The 18,813-nt window shown below is 38.1% G+C and overlaps 1 protein-coding gene across 2 annotated transcripts in view; it reads left to right on the top strand.

Annotated features, from left to right (window-relative positions):
- Window positions 1–458: 458 nt before the first annotated feature.
- GABRA2 (gamma-aminobutyric acid type A receptor subunit alpha2) overlaps window positions 459–18,813 on the top strand; it is a 61,467-nt gene continuing 43,112 nt past the window's right edge. The window contains exons 1-3 of one of the 2 annotated variants that reach the window (XM_027717742.2): window positions 459–530; window positions 1,147–1,235; window positions 3,769–3,884. In XM_027717742.2, the coding sequence (XP_027573543.2) occupies window positions 1,165–1,235; window positions 3,769–3,884 (187 nt within the window). In that variant the 5' untranslated portion in view covers window positions 459–530; window positions 1,147–1,164. Of the gene's footprint in view, window positions 531–645; window positions 1,236–3,768; window positions 3,885–18,813 lie in introns of those variants that run through there. The other variant, XM_039384965.1, reaches the window with a different exon arrangement.

Below are 18,813 nucleotides of genomic sequence, written 5' to 3'. Positions count from 1 at the left end.
GAGGGCCACGGAAAACGTCTTGTATCGTTTTGGGGAGAGCTTTCCGCCCCGTTCCTCGTTCGCGCACCGGCGACGTTGTCGCGCCCGCCCGCTCCGCGCGGGCTGAGAGGCCGCGGGAGCCCCCGGGGCCGGAGCCGCGGCTCGTCAGGGTGACTTGCATCTTCTCTGCCCCCCGCGCCGGCCGCGGGGGCGGTGGGCTCTGCCGTGGGCTCGCTGTGCTCCGCCGTGGGCTCGCTGTGCTCTGCGGTGGGCTCGCTGTGCTCCGCCGTGGGCGCGGCCCGCGCCGCCCCCGCCGCGCCCCGCGGGGCAGCCCCGCGCCCGCCGCCCCCCCGCCCGCCTCCGCGCACAGCCGCGCGCAGGCACGCGGGCGCGCGCCCGCCGCTCGGAAGGCGCTCGGTCCCGGCCGCGCTCGCCGCCGCCGCCCCGCGCTCCCCGCCTCCCGCGCCGCCTGCCCCGCTCGCCGGTGGCGCCTTCCTGCCCTCCCTCCCTCTGCCCCCTCCCTCCCCGTCCCGGCCGCCCGCAGCTCCCAGGTAGGGTCCCCGGGGGTTCCCGCCCGCCGCTGGCAGCGCCTGCCCGCGGCGGGGCTCCGCTGCTGTCCGCAACTTGTCGGTCTGCGGGGGCTGCCCCCCGCCGCCGCCCCGCGCCCCCCTCCACTGCCGCCCGCGGCGCCGGCGGCCGCCGGTGCTTTGCCGAGCAGCTGTCAAACGTTCTGGGCGCTCGGCGGCGGCGAGGGCGGCTCGCCCGCGGTCCCCGCACCGAGCCCCGGCGAATGGCTTGACTCTGCCTCCCGCCCGCCCCCCCGGCTGCGGTGTGCCGTAGTGAGGCGAGGGGTGGTTAAGCCCCCGTCCTCCCATACATACGTTTTTTATTTTTTGTTCCTCTTCGTCTTGGGGCTTTCACATCACGGAACAGGAAAGCATCTGATGCGCCGGCTCACATGCCACTTCTGATCATACGTTGCCTCTTTGCACAGAGCAGGATCATTGGGAAAGATGGAGATACAATAAGTTGCTAGTAGTGAAAAGTGCTGCGGAATTTCAGTGGTTTCTCCAGTGAAGTGACATATTTTTCCTCCAGTTAAGTTGAAAGCACTGCTTGGCGGAGACTGTCGTTGAGAGTGGGTTTGTGTTTTTCTTGCACCGTTAGGTTTTGCAAAGAGCGGCGATGAAGAGGAAACTGACACTCTCCGAGATGCAGTTGGTTCTTCTCGTTTTATTGGTGTGGCTACCAACAAGGTGAGAGGATATTTAGTTTTGTTGTTCAGTGCAAACATGTATGTTCCAATCTGTTAAGAATAAGCTTGTGTGAGAGCTTATAAAAGTACGGTATGTCGTAACGTAATGAAAAAATCTTTCTTAGCTGTTTGAATGCAGTATTACACAGTTTTCTGAGCAAATGCAGTAGAATGTAGTTTAGGGACCATAAAAGCCTAGTCTTTTGTCCTTAAACAGTTTGTGAATTCATGCTTTATTTCACCATTAAACCAGCAATTTCTTTAAATGCCTTATTGGATCTTAAAGATTTATTGGAGTTACTGTATCAGTGTTATTCTGTACCATACAGAACAGTCAAGATGGAGAAAGAGATTATCATGAAGTCACACGGCAAATCACGATCTCTAAAATAATGCTTAAATATTTTGTAATATGGGCATGTCTTTTTTTTTTCTTGATTTTTTTTTTAGTCAAACATAACAGAATTCAAAATGATATTAAAGCTTTAGACCTCTAGGTGGAGATAGCATACAACTTCACAATCACATAAAATAAAACAATAACATAATTTATTAATCAACTTTTCTTATGTTAAAGTTCTCCATTTCTAAAGTGAGAGCATAAGAGGAAGTAATTTTAATCACATAGTACTTTTGTGTTGCTTGCAGTCCCTAAACTTGTAATTAATTCTAGTTTGTAACTTCAGTTTACTTGCTTTGGTTCTTTGGCTGCAGTAGGTCTTGTCCTAATATGGTAAGGGTTGTATGCCAAATAATGCAAGTTTTATATGATTTTAAAGGTCTGCAATTATTTTTGTTTATTTCCCAGTGAACAAAATATTTCTTGAAACTACATTTTCTATCTCACTTTATACCTAACTATGGTGCAGTATTAGTTGAGTCACAGTGGGCCAGATCCTGCAAACCCTACTCAAGTGAGTAATCTTATTGACGTCAAAGAGACTACATGCGTAATTAAGGAGTTTATGCCTGAGTAAAGTTTGCAGGATTTGACCCTAATTTGATATAATTTTAAGATCTAATTTCTTAGTGGAGTCTTGGGTTCAAAAAACTGTTGTATCTTAAAGAGAGGCTTAAAAATGACAGAGACTTATGGTACAGAAATACATTTCACAAACAAAAAAATGATCCATCCAGTAATTAAAATTAAGAAAAAACTAACACATCGGTAAAATCACACATGACGTTTTCATGTGTTCTTTCGAAGTTATCTGATTTGGGTCGATTATGTGTTTCATGTGGTGGAAAGCACCGACTGCAATGATTTACATTTAAATACTTCCTCTATGCTGTTGAACTGGAGACCAAGATAAAGCCCTGTCCTTAGTCATTTTATAGCTTGCTTTAGAGAAAGCATCACCCAAACCTACTTTTGGTTTGGAGGAGGAAGAAAATATGCTTGCTTTTATGGCATTCAGAATGCCTTGATCAGTAGTTCATTCAAAGATGATAAATACTCAAACATTTCAGGTTAAAAATTTAGATGGCTGGAAAAGGTATAAATGGTAATGCATGTAGAATATGATGCTTTACTCTCTTGATACCAATATACTGGTATTAAGTAGGTAAGACTAATGAGCTCATGCATTTCACATGCATGGTGCTTAAAATTGTTGGCACAGTAATAGTTGCATATGTGAGGCTTTCTGCATGTGAGGGTTTCCCTGACACCAAACCCCTTTGGTCTGGGTGCCCAGGTCCCAGAGGACTGTTAAGCACCATAGCTGCCTGGGCAGCGGGTTCACGTTCCAGTCCCTAGTGTGTTCCACAGAGATTTGACCCATAAAGGCTGTAATGTCTCTTTCTTTATCGGGGAAGTTTGAAACAATCGATGATCTATAGATTCTTCTTTATTCTTTATTTATTATTTCTTTCTCTATCCAACTTTTATAGGGTTTGTCTGCATCTAGTGGAATATGAGATAATGCTTTTTATGATAAAATAACATTTTAAAAATATGAAGGCTATTCACAGCTATCCTGCAGCTTGCTAGTCAGCATTGTTGTTTCCACCCACCAACTGCTGGCGTCAGAGGACTCCCTGAGCATGATCACTGGAGTTTTCCCTCATGTTAGTTCTTCTGGTCATGTACATTACATGACCATTGGGTGGAAGCATATCCACAGAATTTATCCACAGATAGAGTATACCTAAGTGAGGACAGATAAGACAGAGCTGGAAGGAGATGGTCCTTAAGTGATGTGCCACTGAGGCCTGGGAAGCTCTTTTAGGCTTTTTCACCTACACAGCCAAATGTGTTATTGGAGCTTTGAAACAGCATTCACAGTGAGGCAACAATGACTAGAAGTAGAGACTACTGGAAAATGACTTCCTTGAAATTTTAAATAGTATGTCATTGACTCTTATATTTCTGAACTTGTTGTATATATACATGTAAATTGTATGCTCATATACTGTTAACTACACCCTTCCTGTTAGAGTGCAGCAAGTTAAAGGCCAGCCTGAAAAAACCGCATGTTGAGTGTATCTTAAAACATACCTAGCATTTTCTAAAATGTAAAATGTCCATTTAGATCAGTGCTGGCCGACTCCCTGGAAGATGAAGCTAAGAATAACATCACCATCTTTACAAGAATTCTAGACAGACTTCTGGATGGTTATGATAATCGCCTCAGACCTGGATTAGGAGGTAATAAAACCAATTAAAGATTGATTTTTTAAAAATCAATTTTAATGTTCAGATTTTATGCAATGATATTCCTCCTTCAGGGTTTTTTTTTTTCCTAACAACTGGTGTGTATCTTGATAAATTATTTATAACTACATTCACCCAGATGAATCATTTGAAGTTTGAGAAAGATAACATCTATGAATGGAAAAGAGGCACTTTCACACATTTATCTTAAGTAAAAAGAAAAAAAAATCTGGTGATTTAACAAAGTAAAACAGAATGAGAACAAAAATAACATCTAAAGCTGTTATTCCAGCCAGGGAATTTTGGTTGAACAAGGAATGCAGGCTTGATTTCCTGCAATGCGATGAATGTATGTTTTTAGAAATCTGCACAAATGTTTTGTGTGGCGTGTGTGAATTCTACGCTGTAGATTCATTTATTGGCCCAGTAAATTCATTGGAAATGTATTTTAACTTCCTTGGAACTAGGGTTTCATTGGTAATATAAATCTTGTTTCTGGGCACCTTGCACTTATTTAGGCATTTGGAAAAAGAAATAAAGAAAAAAGAGAATACTGGAAGACAGAGGTCACTGCACTCTAGTGCCATGATTGTCCACTATTTTTCAAAATGTCAGTTCATATTTTCATTTTAAAGCTCTATGCCAGCTTATGTCAGTATGTAGGCAAGAAATTTAAATAATTTGTGTGGTGTTGAAAACATTACTGTGCAAAAAGATCTCTGGCATGGGGAAGGGCTGAATATCTTAGTTTTGATAATATTTTATCTACTATTACTGTATATCTAACATTAACATGTATGTATCAAATATAACACTGTTATGATTACTGTTATTATTTGTAAGAGTTTTGATAATTATCATTTTCAAGTGGAAACTGTTTCAGCTTGCTAAAACTAATTCTAGTGCAAAATCCCTGGGAGTCATTCCTATTCCTGTTGATTTCAGTAAGATCAGGCCCAAAGCTAGAGACGTGCTCTACCTTCCATGGAAATTACAGTAACAACTCAGTTTGATCAAATTAGGAATTAGTTAAAGCTCACAGTTTTTATCCAACACTATTCCATCCTAACCTGTGGCTCTGCTGCTCTTCTGGTCCTGGAGAATCATAGCTTGCATCTGACACAGCAGAAAGTGGGAGCTGGCGCTGGCTGGAAACAGCTTTCTCATTATACATTATTTTTAACCTAGGATATCTTTTCATGTCCATTTCTAGCCTCTGTATAATGGAGGCTTGTGAAATATTTTACATTTAAAGACTTTTTAATTTAGATCATACATAAAATCGGACTTATAGCACGGTTGATGTGAGAATTTATATAGTGATATTTTACATGGAATTTTGATTTCTTTGCAAAATACCCAAATTTAAGAATTTAGGCATTGTATACACATACCATGACTTGCAGAAACATTTCATATCACCAAGCTTGTGTTCAGTTGGCAGGTTCTTTATTAGAAAAATAATGAAAGTTTATTTTCTTGTTTACAACAAGCAATGTGCCATTTAATCAGAGCAGTCTGCAGTTCTTTTGCATATCAAATATTCTTTTTAATATTAAAATTTAAATTGTTAAGAACATGATATTAAAAAAAATCAAATGGATATTTCTTTTAGATTTTTCATTAAATCTACTTCAAAATACTTTCCTCTTTTCCTGCATGAAGCCTCCTAGGTAATTAAAACATACTTTGGGAGCACAAAAATTAAAGAATTTACATCTGTTTGATATTAGTATACACGACAATCAACCCATGCAGAACATGTGTGAAATGGAAGTGTGTCATGCATATTAAACCGTGAAGATTCATGACACATTAATCTTAATCTTCAAGAATACTTCAGTTGTGGATGGATGGATTCCTACAGTTTAAAAGAACACTTGTAAATGCCAGTTGTGATAGTCCGTGATATGAAGTATACCAGACAATGCTTTTGTACATAATGCATAATAATTATGGACTTCTATACTTCAGAAATTTTGTAGCACTTTATCCCTTTTTCTCTATTGACTTATACTCTGAAAAGAGGTGTGGAAATAATTAATTTTTTTTTTCAACACTATGTGCCTTGTAAGCCCTGGCAGTTTCTAAAAGTGTTTTTGCATAGATTACTGCATTCTGACCATGATACACATCATTAATTTAATATACTTAGTCTAAGTTCTGTTCTTGCATTTTTACGAATCTGAAATAGCTCAGCTGAAACTAGTAGAATGTTTACTTTGGCATAGCCATTTGCATAATCATGCTACTCTACTATGACTGAGATCACAATCTGGCCTAACATGTGCTACAACAGAAATAGTCCAGGGTCTGAGATGGATTCTTTTAAAGTCTTCTGAAAGCAAGAGCTGTCCATCAGCCCACTTTCACTTGCTGTGAAAGACATTTTCAGAGATGTCTTAGAGCAAAAATTCAGCTCATTCTTTTAGTAATGAAAAGTTTTAGCTTAACACTGTCAATTTAGCTAACCATTGACCCACAAAATGGAAACATATGGGCTCCTTGAAAGACTGTATATAAATTCAGCTGAGTAAATGTATGTTTGGGAATTAGTTCTTGAATTGAAGGATAGATTTGTAATTAATTTTACTGGGAGACTTGGTGTAAGTACTTACAGTATGTAACTTGATGCTTTACTGATACATTGCTGGACTTCATAGCTTGAAATTTCAACAGCCATATTCACATCGAGAAGAACTATAGAAACTTATACAATTTGAGGATCCTTCCACAAACTGTGATCAGTCTCACCAGCTTCAGGAGTGGCATTCTCATTGTAAACAAAGAGGTGAATGCTGCTTGTTAAAAAAAGAGGAAGATGAGACAGTAGGTGGGTGAAAACTAAGGGCCACTGTAGTTCCATTTTGAGTGATCCATCTCTGCTTTCAGATGTTCTGATTGCTTTAAACAAGAATCTCTGTTGCATTTCACTTACAAACAGACCAAACCCCTTTTTTCCCCAAATTTTGTAAATAAATTGGGCAGAAAAACTGAATAAAACTGAGAGGAATTGTAGCTGACTATTGTTGTCAAAGAGATGGTGAGGCCTGAGCACTTGTGGGTATGATCTTTCATCTTTGGAGCACTGGATTTATTGTTGCATGGAATCAGTGTAGTAGTGTAGAATATCAGACTCAGTGACTGAAAGTTTTATGGAGTGCTCACCAACATGAGCAAAAGGGAAAACCCATTTTTTCACAGAATACCCATCCTCCCCAGATCAGGAGAGCTATATACATATATATATCTCTCTATCTGTGTTTGTCAAATAGTTGTATGTTGTCAGTTGCCAGGACACAGGACCATGATCATATGCTGATAATCTGGAATATGTTAAATTTAGGGCAGTATATTTACACATTTCTGTGATTCAGAGTTTTTAATCAGCTTCAAAAAAGTTTGTAGTTGCACCAGTCCCCTGGCTGGGCATTCCAAACTTAGCGGTTTTTGTCAGCCCCCAACATGCTTTATACAAATTCAGTGTATCGTAAAAGAAGATTCTTTGACTATTTCTGTTGCAGAACACTACTGGAAAGCTTTTACTAGTGTTTTTAAAGAAAAAAATTGCAGTTTCCCCGCTCAGTTCTGGTTGCTTCCTTAGCCTTTCTTGGCTCCAGTTTCATCTTTTGGAAATGGTAGTCTCTCTGCCAGAGCAATTCAGAACAGCAGTTGCATTTTCTAAAATCCCACTATCTTTGTAGTTATGCTGGGACACAAAGAAGTAAGCTAATGTATGCTCTTTTTTTACCTGGAAGAGCCACATAGAATCTTCCCAAAATAGTGCTTTCAGAGGAATCAGAGAGAAACTCAAGTTAATTTATATTAGTGTTGTGGATAATGTGTATTGGCAAAAAGCGTTCCTTATAAAAAATGGAAAAGAAGTAGAGAGGAGGATATGAAAATCTCATTAATTACTTATCCAGGGCATGCAGATGGTGCTAAAATCCAAGAACAGAACTAAGTCGTAGCTATAAGCATTCCAGGGAATGAATCATTAGGAAAGTGGAAGGGTAAAAAACCCTCAGAAATCTCTTTGATACAGAAGAACAAATCAGCAAAAATTATGTAGAATAGGACAGTGACTGAGTGGTTAGACAAAGGTTGTCTGTTTATCTATCTATCTATCTATCTTTCTATTTATCTATCTATCTATCATCTATCTATCTATCTGTTTAAAGTCTGTGAATAAATGAAGAGTGAGGGTAGCAAAATAAAAAGAATGCTATCACTGCAGAATATTGCAGCTGGGGAAAGTGTTGCCTGATGCAAAGTGACAAAATGTTACACCTCAGAAGAGTTAACAGAAATTTAGTTACTTTACAGTAAAGTTATCTATGCCTATAAAGGAGCTTGTCTGGGAGGATCTCCCAGTTCACTGAAAATGTATATTCAGTACTGTTTGTTTTTTTTTCTCCTGGCAAGGCATCAGCCTTTGCTTCTAATGCTAGAATTACTGCTGACGACACCAAGGCTGAATTAAAGCTTTGCTTACTTTTGTCTCATCTACAAGGCAGACATGAAAGCAAATACTGCAGATTTCTATGTAGCTCATTGGTGCTCTTTGTAAACAAGACTGACGGGATGGTTGAATTTTTCAGAGACATTTGATGGATCGAGACAAATATCACCTTTTCTCTGTGATGCAGTTATTCTGGGTTATTTAGAAAGTAGTTGAAAAGCAGTAGTTTTGCTGATATCCAAGGTATTCTACTGTTGACTGTTTTGTACTAAGGCCTTTTATCATGTTACATTAATCTTGCAAAGATTTTTTCTGTCTGAAATATAGAACTGCTTCTCATTCAGGCTGACTAGTTTAAATAGCTAAGTACCAAAGGATTGCAACATCATAGTCCCAAAGTTTTTATTACCCTTGTGAAATGATACAATTTGCATAATGCCATCTGAATTGGAAATATAATTATTATTTAAATAATCTAACTCTGAAACATTTTCAGAAATATTTAAGTGCATTAGAAATTCATCCAGGATAACTTTGGGGGATTTTAATGGACTTTATGGATTTTTAGTGGTGGATTTTAACCAAGTAAAAAGTGAATTTCAACTGTAGTAATCAATGTATATGTTGCTTGCAATGACAAAATTGTTAGTAATTCTCTAGAAACAAAGAGATTTTGTAATACAAAATTAATAATGTTCTGGGTTACACTAAAAGATGTACTTATAAACAGTATCAGGGAAATCCTTTGATGTTTACTGCCATGGAGTACTCTGTTTTGTGTTTTCTTTGTATAGGAGACACACAGAAAATTACATTTCAAGTATTTTCTTTAGTAAGATATACCAAAAAAAGACTGCTAATTAAGAATGTAAGAAGGAAGCTATAGAGATCTCTTATTCAGTTATATAATCACCTAAAAATATTATGAAAGTTTTGGTGAAGAACTATTAAAAGAGCAGTTAATAAAACATTGATGGCCTTTGACTTTTTGGGTTTAGATATATAGGATGCAGGCAATATTTGTAATACCCTGCTCTTCACAGAGCTGGAAAAATGGACCTTAAAAGTGTGTTTGATTTAAGAAAAAATGGCAGTTACAACATGCTGTGATAGGAATAGGCATGACTATTTTAGAGCTGTTGATTTCTGCTTGTGTGGTAACAACCAATATTTAAGCAAAAAGTCATGCATAATTTTCAAGACAATTCATTGGCAAGTTTTGACATTTTATTTTCAGTGAAAACTAAAAACCTGGGATTAAGTGAACATGGATAACTCCTTCAGCTTTGTCATGGTTTGAGCAGAAAAGGCTGGGGGCTTTTTAACCTTTGTTCTTGAAGCCTCTGATGGTAAATATATATTTAAGTATATTTCCTGTGTTTTAGCACCCCAGAAAGAAAAAACTGCCACAACACATACATTTGGCATAGCACAACAGGCTTCTACTACATTCAAGGTATGACTGTGGTGAAATTAATGTAATAATACTACCTTTATTTATGATACATAATCGAAAATGACAAAAAAATGAACAAGAATTATTTTTTTCCCTCCTTAGCTTTACTAGGCAAGCTCATAACTGTTAGGCCAATGATGGTGATTTTCAACAGTTGCAGAGATAATGGCTGCTCAGAGGTATGGTGGAGTTTCCATCTTTGTGGAGACACTCAAAATTTGACAGAATATGACCTGGGCAACCTGATCTGTCTTCAGATCTGGCTCTGCTTTGGACCTTCCAAAGGTTCTTTTTAAACTAAATTATTCTAAGATTCTGTGACTGACAGACAGCAAGATATTGAAATAATGGCTGCAGTTTTCCATCTTAATTGACAAAGATGAAAAAAATTAAATTTAGTATGTCAGTTCTTGAAGATATAGTTGAATAAAAACATCCATGTAGATGAAAAGTTTAGACTGCTTATGAACAGAAGAATGCAAAATGTTGTACAACTGTTGAGCTTATTATTAATGAAAAATCCACTGATAAATAGATTTGGGATAGACAGAAATACAGAGGATATATCCTTTTTTTATGGTCTTTGCCTTGTATTTTTTAACATTAAGCAGTCTCTTGACTTGACTAATAGACTAAAAGTGACTCTAGCCACATTTTTCCTACCATCACCATAAGCTGGGGTCCTGAAAAGGGTTAAATATTGGAAAAGACAGTATTTTAAAGGCGAGGCACTGTATTTAATTTCTATTTCATTTCTGTTTCATCGAATCATTCTCAATTTGCTTTGGCAGAGTACAGGGAACTGAAAAGCTGCACAACACTATATCCTAGAAATCAACACCTCTTCAGGAAGCACCCAGGAACCTCTAAACACTGCCCTTCTGAAGTGCCTCGAGACACTTTCCAGAATTCCTCCTGTTTTATTCTTCTGTTTTTATATTGCCATTCCCTTTTCTAAATACCTATTTTATACATTCTTATAAAAAATGTCCACCTGTCTTCTTTGACCAAAATGTCATTAATTTATTTCATTCCATGTAAATATAGCTTTAACCAAATCCAGGTGAGACATGCCATGTAGGTGCAGCTGTCTACTTTTTTTTTGTGGTGTGAAGCCCAGACTTGCCTTACCCACCTCCCAGGCACAGTCACTAATATCCAGCTGCCTGAAAGATTTCTTATCTAATGAACCTGGACGGAGGAGGCAGACTCCTGGGTAGGTAGAAAGCAAAAATCCTTTTCTATCCACAGATTGTATGGCCTTCCTTTGGTGCCAGTACAATTTTGCTGGTGTTGTTGAATGGTCTGAGATAGATCTGTTGATTCTGGCAGTATTCCTCTGTACATATTCATGTGTCTGTTCTCTTGCAATGCCACCATTTCGTGACCATTTTTAACAATAACCTTTTCAATGCGCAATCTAGTGCATCCAATTTTTAGAATTAATAATGTGGAGAGAAGAGAGGGAGGGGTGTTTCATCAGCAAGGATCATATAGAAGGCCATTGTAATTGCCTGTATATTAAAACTGCGCCGGCTTTGTTTTTTACAGTATTTTGGTCTGTATTAATTGTCGGTATTAGTGGCTACTATTAATATTTAACAGTGGCTTCTAAAGATGCCACTGGTGATGATGTAGAACAAAATGCTGTTTTCCAGCAACCTAGCGTTAGGGTAATACAAGCCAAGGTGAAAAACCACTATGAGCGAGAAACAGGGGAAAGGACAGGAGGGCGGGACAAAAGAGATGGGGGAGTGAAGGAGGGAGATAAAGTTGTAGTACTATACAGCGACCACTTTTAAACAACAGGCAGATTAAGACAGCTGTATGATAATTTTTTCAAATATCCTTTGGAAACTTGAAAGTAGAATGGCATAAGCAGTTTTATTGTTATGGTAAATGCATACATTTGAATTTCTGATATTAATGTTGTTCAACAATGAATCATCTGTCTCAAGAAGCAGCTATAGTGGATGTCTTGCTGTCCAATTCACCAATCTGCTAAATTAAAGCATCACTGGAAGACTTTGAATTAATTCTGTCAAAAGTCTAATACATTTTAATTATAAGAACCAAAGCACTTTAATATGTCAAGATTAATCTTTAAACATATTTTATGTCTGTTTTTTCCATGTTAATGCTTGAATGAAATTAATCACAAGCTAAAGGAAATTTTGTTTACCACTGTCACCTTAATAATAGTTTGCTTTATAGTGCAGAGTATGTCAGCACTAGTTTTCTGAATTTGTACATCAGAAAGGTATTATTCTGCTAGCCTTCTGGAAGTGGTGTTGCTATTTGGGAACCATTTGTGTGGTTACTTTGTAACACACAGTTCTTGCTTCACATTCCATAATTCCTTGCCATATGTTGAGGGGTATTTAATAATTAGAGTGGTTAACTTTGTGAAGGCAATGTAAATCAATTTCCCTCTTACCTGAGATTATTGTGCACTCTTAGTGAATTTGTGCAGCTGCAGAGATTGGATATGGTTGCATCTAACCAAATTACATTCATTTTTTAATATACCTACTTGCATATTTGGTTCTGCATACCCATTTTTTACTTGAACCAGTAGAGATCGTGCATCCTTATCTGCAATTTGTTTGGAAAAACATGGATACCCCATGTTCCATTTGCTTAATCTGTGTTTTTTACAAACTGTAAGTTAAGTATTTTATAATCTTTTAGTATTGTGACTAATAGACTTGATTGTAATTCAAATTCAGTGCCATGGACTACTGACCATCACTATGTTCTGAAACATATGGTTCAATAAAACCGGTTAAAGACTGTTGTGCATTGTAAAGCAACATCCGCATCTTGTAGACTGCTTGCATTTGTGATCTTTGATGGGAAAGTAGTTTCCTGGAGTTACCTGTCTATGTTTAACACCTTCTTCTTTTTTAATTTAAAAAATTACATTCTCTTGATTCCTTGAATACCTAGATGTCATGAAAGCAGTGTATTGTATCTTCTGATTGAATGATTGACCTGTTGTTAGTTCTTTTTGTTGATCTCCATTGCTTGGTGCTGATTCTCTCATTCATGAGAGGTGATTGTGTTCCAATACATTCCCTGCTTTTTCTTTCTAGTATCCATTCTCAGTTGTCCTAAGACAAGGACTAGCTGTCCTACTTCCTCAGACCACTTCTATCAGGAAACTTGGAGTTAATAGAGCTTATTAGAGTTATTATTTGCATCCTGTCAAGTGTGTGAGCCTCTCAGCACAACACCAGAGAGCAGGAATGGAATGGAGCAGGGAAGAGAGTCTGTGTTTATCTTTAAGAATTTAGAGGTGAGTTGAAGGGACAATTCCTGCCCTTAATACACCAGCGTAATGTTCTAGATATTCATTCTGAGTGACAATCTAAAGGCTACTGGAGAAGCCTTTTTATGCTCATTTTTTGAAGTAATTTATGTTTTTCAAAATTTAAAGGTTAACTGAATGAGAAGAAGCTGCGGAGCAGTTGGAGTGTGGTGTATATAAATGAGGAAAACCAAAAGTTTTAGCCTTAGATTCAGTGCTGTGTTTATGGCAGGGCATCCTGAGGGCATTCCATAGTGTTTCATGGACAGTACTTTTCTGTGTCGATAGCATTAGCTGAGCACCAAATAGCGAACTTCTTTATACTAGATCTTTAAATGCGAACTTGCTACTGCCTTGCCTCATACAATTTCTGAACAAAAGGGAGGAGACTTTCACCTGGAAAAATAAATAAATAAGTAAAAATGATAAGGGAGAAATATGAATGCCTGTTGTTTGAGATAAGGAAATGGTCACATCTTTAATAATCCCTTTCCATCTGCTGAGTGCTAAAGCTATCAGAGAATTCTTTATGTTTCTACTAGACATTTTTTCTTTAGTGACTGTAAAAAAAAGTAAACAGATAATCTTGTTTGCTACTGCATAATATGCTATTTTTAAAATAACCAATTATTTTAAAATTATATTCTGTAATACATGCTATCTGCATTTTCACAAAGTCATAGTATCTACTTAGAAGAATATGCACTTTAAAAAGGTGGATTCTAAATAAACTCATATTAGGCATAGTTTTGAATAAAAAAAATACTGCTTTTTAATTTATGTCTGCAAAAAGTCGAACCTGTTAATTAAAATCAGATTCTTGCCCCAAATATATAGTCTTTCTGCATATAGAAGCGTGATGGATTCTGAAAATCCCATGGCCAGCCAGAGGCGAATTCTCTTGTCACAGGCAAAAATAAAAGACAAATTTGAGGCTGCTTAATCCAAGCTCTGGGAGTATCCTGGGAGTATGTTTTAGAGGAGATTCTTGGAAACACTGTTATCTGCAAACTAGCTTGGAGATATTCAAGTGACTCATCCGTGGGACTTTTGAGTGCTACGGTACACTTCTTGTAGACACATTGCACAACCTTAGTCTAGACCTTTTTTATTATTAACTAGATAACAGAAGAGTAACTGACAACTCTGTAACATGTTAAAATAGGATTTAAAACAATTGCTCCATTTTTGACCATGTTGGTATTTCTTGCTTTTTTGGGGGAGGTACTTATTTGATTTAAGTCTTAAAATGAGTCTCTGTTGGATCAAGCCATGAACTCGTTGTTTGTCAGGACTCTTGTTTAGCAAGAAGCTTGTTATCCATGACCATTCCAAGAGCTGTCCTGCCAAGCAAAAAAATTTTAAGAATAAAAAGAAAGACAGCTTGGCAGCCAGTCTGATTTGTGCTATGTCTTGAAATCCATACCTCTATTCCTCCTTTTGCTGCATTTTAGCAACCATGAGGAACAGGGTCATGGAAAGAAAACATATGTCTACGTGTTCTTATGCACGCTAGATATTTAGGGTGTTAACATGCACACAACCTGCAGCTGATTTTAGTAATTCATGCTAGTTTTTTTGAGAATATTAGAGTAGTCTGGATCAACATTAATTTCCTGTACTTCATAGTTATTTCACCTGGCTTAAAATAGGAACTGCTGACTGGTTGATAGAAGGATTATTATGCTGTCTAGGTTTGTTTGTTTGTTTTGTTTGTTTTGTTTGTTTTGTTTTGTTTTTGACAGTGTGTCACAGTCTTCTGAAATACTATTACAATATTTTATACAGCATTACCTATTAAAAATATATTTGAGGATATGGAGGCAAAAAAATGCATTAAAAGTGCCCACTAATACATAGCTCTATTAAATAAAAGTACTACCTCTTTCTACCATTGGTTCCTGTCATGCTTGAATGCAAAGTACAAGGCTACCAAAAGATAAAAGAACTGTAGCTCCATTTTTAATGACTGTATGATCCAGGACTACAGTATCCAAGCACTAAGCACAAGACAGTAAAATTAATCTGTCTGAAAGGATCACCATTTTCAAAGCTTTCTTATGTCTGTTGATCTCTAGAGGAGCTCCCTCAGCCTTTTGGACTTTGGAACATGTGAATTTCATACTTTACTCTAATAGCAGCAAGCTTTGGGAAGATGCTTACTTCTGGTGGCAGAAGGAGTGTTTGCCACAGAACAAGCAAGACTGTCCTTCCCAGAGCTACGTCACAGTTTCTGTCAGCTCCAGGGTGACAGCTTTTTTTGCCATGGCTGACCACAGAGGCATTCTCCAAAGGCTTCTGCTGAAGCTGGGCATTGCCAGGGAAAGACTGTTTCAGTAACTTCAGCAGGCTCTGGCATGCTACCCAAATCTTCGTTAAATAGTTAGCAAGCTAATAAGCACTGTGACGGTGTTCATTTAGAAAAGGTAGCATGTAGTTAAAGAGTGAAATCCTCTATATGTTATCTGTTTAATATTGCAGTTTCTTGGCCATTCTAGTGTGAGTTTTGTGGCCATTTCACAGGTCCTTGGTTTTTTTGGGGGTGTGTTTTTGTTTGTTTGTTTGTTTTGTTTTTGTGGGTTTTTCTGTTTTTTTTCAATGTTTAGAATGCGGGAAGGTCCTGAAGGAGAGCCTCCTTTCATAAATTGTACTTTCACTGGCAAGTTGACATGTTGCCAGCATAAGCCAAAGTGCCTCCTAAAATCCAACTTGAATAACATCTAGGATGAGCGCTCTTGGTTAGAAAAGCAGCTGGGCCTGTGTAACAGGAGATAATCAAGAAATAAGCAAGCAACTAAAATCAAGTGAGTTTGGAGCCACCGTGCAATAAAAGCATATCTTAAGAAGCCTAGACTTGGCTGCTTTATGACTGCGAAGAGAAACTAGAAGCTGCTGCTTTTTAAAGATGATACTACTGTTAGGGGTAGGTGTGGTCCGATATACAGGAGGGGCTGCAGAATGAGTATGTCAAATAAGATGGTTTATAAATGCTGTGGCTTGGAATAAAGCACATACATTAAACCTGAAAGTAGCCTAGAAGGGTAATGCAGCAGAATTTGCCAAGATGTTCCATGTTCCATATTTGGGGAAAAAAAAAAAGAGAGAAAGACTTCTAAGTTCTGACAATCAGAAATAAATTTGAGAAATTTTCTGCCTTACCTTCATGTTATGGTTTCCTTTCCAATAGCACAAGTCTCGAAGCAGAGTAGGCAGAAATATGATTGCATGAGAACAATAACTTTGCCCTCCCTACTTGTGTGATGACACTGATTCAGGTCAGTTTAAATAATTACTGCTCTACTTTATCAAAGTCTGCTCCCTTCCATTTCCAGACTTGTTTGAGTACTCTTGTTCTCTGTCTTCCTCTGTCTCATTATTTAGAGAGTGTTGGGACAGTCTGGTTCATTTTAGCTTTATCATGCTCATCCAGTTGATCTAAACAATGGAGTAGTCCTATTTGTTACTCAACCTGGTTATTATAAACAGTCTCTTTCCATCTTGCTGGAAGCTGTAGTGTCTAAAGGGACAAAGTTTAGTACTGATGTTTTATTTTTCATTCGAATGATGTTTAATTTTGATTTGCTGACAAATGTGTCCTGTGTTAGCTAAGTTTCTTCTGGTTCAACCTTTTAAGTAACCCATTTCAGTAAGATTACATTTCATTCAGCAAAACTCAACTATATTTTCAATTTCATGTTCCCATTGAATGTTTTGTGCAATGTTAACTAAAACTGACTCACATTGGTAGTTTATTTTAGAGCTGACTGCTTTTTAGTTTTTTTTTTCCCATGGTGTGTGAGGATGTAATGAAAAGGGAACAAAGTGAGATTTGGTGGATTTCATGGTAGTCTGGCACTATGGGAACAAATTTCACATTGCCTGTGTGTTTAGATTGCCCTTCCCAATGATTTAGTTCACTTATTTTCAACGTTTTGTTTTTCCCTTTGTTAATTGTACCATAGTCAAGATTACTGTTTATAATTACCCAGTTGTTGCAAGCGTTTATACAACCAAAGTGTCCATGTTCTATTAATATCTTTACAATGAACCTGTAAATTGGAGAAATACTCTGCTTAAAAGATAGGGAAAAAAATCCAAAAAGCTGTCTATATAGTTAATTACTTCCTTAATCACTTGGCAGTGGATACCTCTGAGATTGTCAAAATGTTGCCGGAGGTGTCAAAAGCCTATGAAGTCCAGCAGTAACAAGTGAGAGTATCTAAATATCTTCTTTTCCCCTTGCAAAGAACCACTTAAATTAGACACTTCTGGGTTGCTTTGAAATCTCTCTCATGTTGAAGTACTGGCAGGATTCAAGCTAGACACTGGTTGATTGATTGGCCCAATGTGATATGGGCTGCACCAGTCAGTACAGTAGCCTTCTCATCAGGGCTGAATTACATTCTAGCTTAAACTTCTTACTTATTCCCTACCTGATTTGGAAAAGGGATCTGAATCAATGTCTCCCACTTTCCAACCCTGCTATGGAGACACAGGACTTTTGATTGTTCTGCAAAAGTGGCTTCTTCCACTGGAGATGTTTTCCTTTGTATAAAATATCTACATATGTGTCAGAGCATGGACTGAGATCTCTGTTTTTACTGTTGGACTCTAGAGCCATTCAGCCCCATTACAGACTGAAGGCTTAGATTTGTCAGTGCCCACAACTCCTGGACCTCATGTATAGTGGAATTCCTTGCTTCAGACAGCTGGGCATCCTGTGTGGAACATGGCTAAAGCTGGGCATATTGGCACACCTCAGAAATGGTGTGGGCATAGTCTTAACTGTCTACAAAGGTGGTACATAAAGTCAATAAACTGAGTAGGGATCTGTCAAGCTGAGTGATTAAAAATGCTGAAGAAAGCATGCAGCTGAAGCCTTTTCTTACTGACACATGAAACATCCAAGTTTGGGGGTGAAAACATTACCAGTTTCCTCCTCATCTGTTCACAGGGGTGTTCCTCCTCTAGAGCTCATGCCATTCCTCCTTTCTTGAAAAGAACCATGAGAGTAGCTGATAGTCAGGTGTAATGGAAACCTCTTAGACAGAGAGCAGCTCTAGTCAAGTGCATGCTCTAATTTAAAGCAGAGACATGAACTCAGTTACTGTGTGTTGGGTTCTGTCTTGACCACAAAGGTGAATTTTCTAAGACAGAGCATGCTTCCTCAGTCTTTGGAAGGAATTGTTCTGCTTTGTGTAAATAATTAGATATTGAGCAGAGGCTTCAATTTATGTCTGCTATATCCCATGAGAACTACTAAGCTGTGGAATCAGTCTTTTGCTTATTTTCTTGCTTTCTCTCTCAAAGTCTTTCTGGCCCAGTAAATTTGTGATTATTTATAGTTTGAGGAACTTGTTGGGACTTGGTTGAGAGCCAGTTCTTTAAGCTGCTTGGCAGCATCGGGATATTTTTGCCTTAAGGTGAAAATATAAGCAGCCAAGGAATTTTAGGTACTGACAATATTAGACAGCAATTTAGGACTAAAGGGGATTCAGACAAATATAAGTGCAAAATTTAGTCATTATGATCTGAACCACAGAGACATTCAGATTAATTTTATTGATTTAAATGGAAACCTGGAGCTTAAATACCTTTGTGGAGTTTGTCCAATATACTTAAAGAGATAATTGGGCACCAAAATCAGTCTTTAGCCCTACCCTTGAGTGACTTTCTTAAATTTGTGGAGTAAGTC

The sequence above is a fragment of the Pipra filicauda genome, unplaced genomic scaffold, assembly GCF_003945595.2.
Source record: "Pipra filicauda isolate LSUMZ 115617 unplaced genomic scaffold, ASM394559v2 scaffold116_size3395265_pilon, whole genome shotgun sequence".
Taxonomy (NCBI): domain Eukaryota; kingdom Metazoa; phylum Chordata; class Aves; order Passeriformes; family Pipridae; genus Pipra; species Pipra filicauda.
Note: the sequence above shows the minus strand (reverse complement) of the source record. Positions and strands in the feature narration are given on the sequence as shown.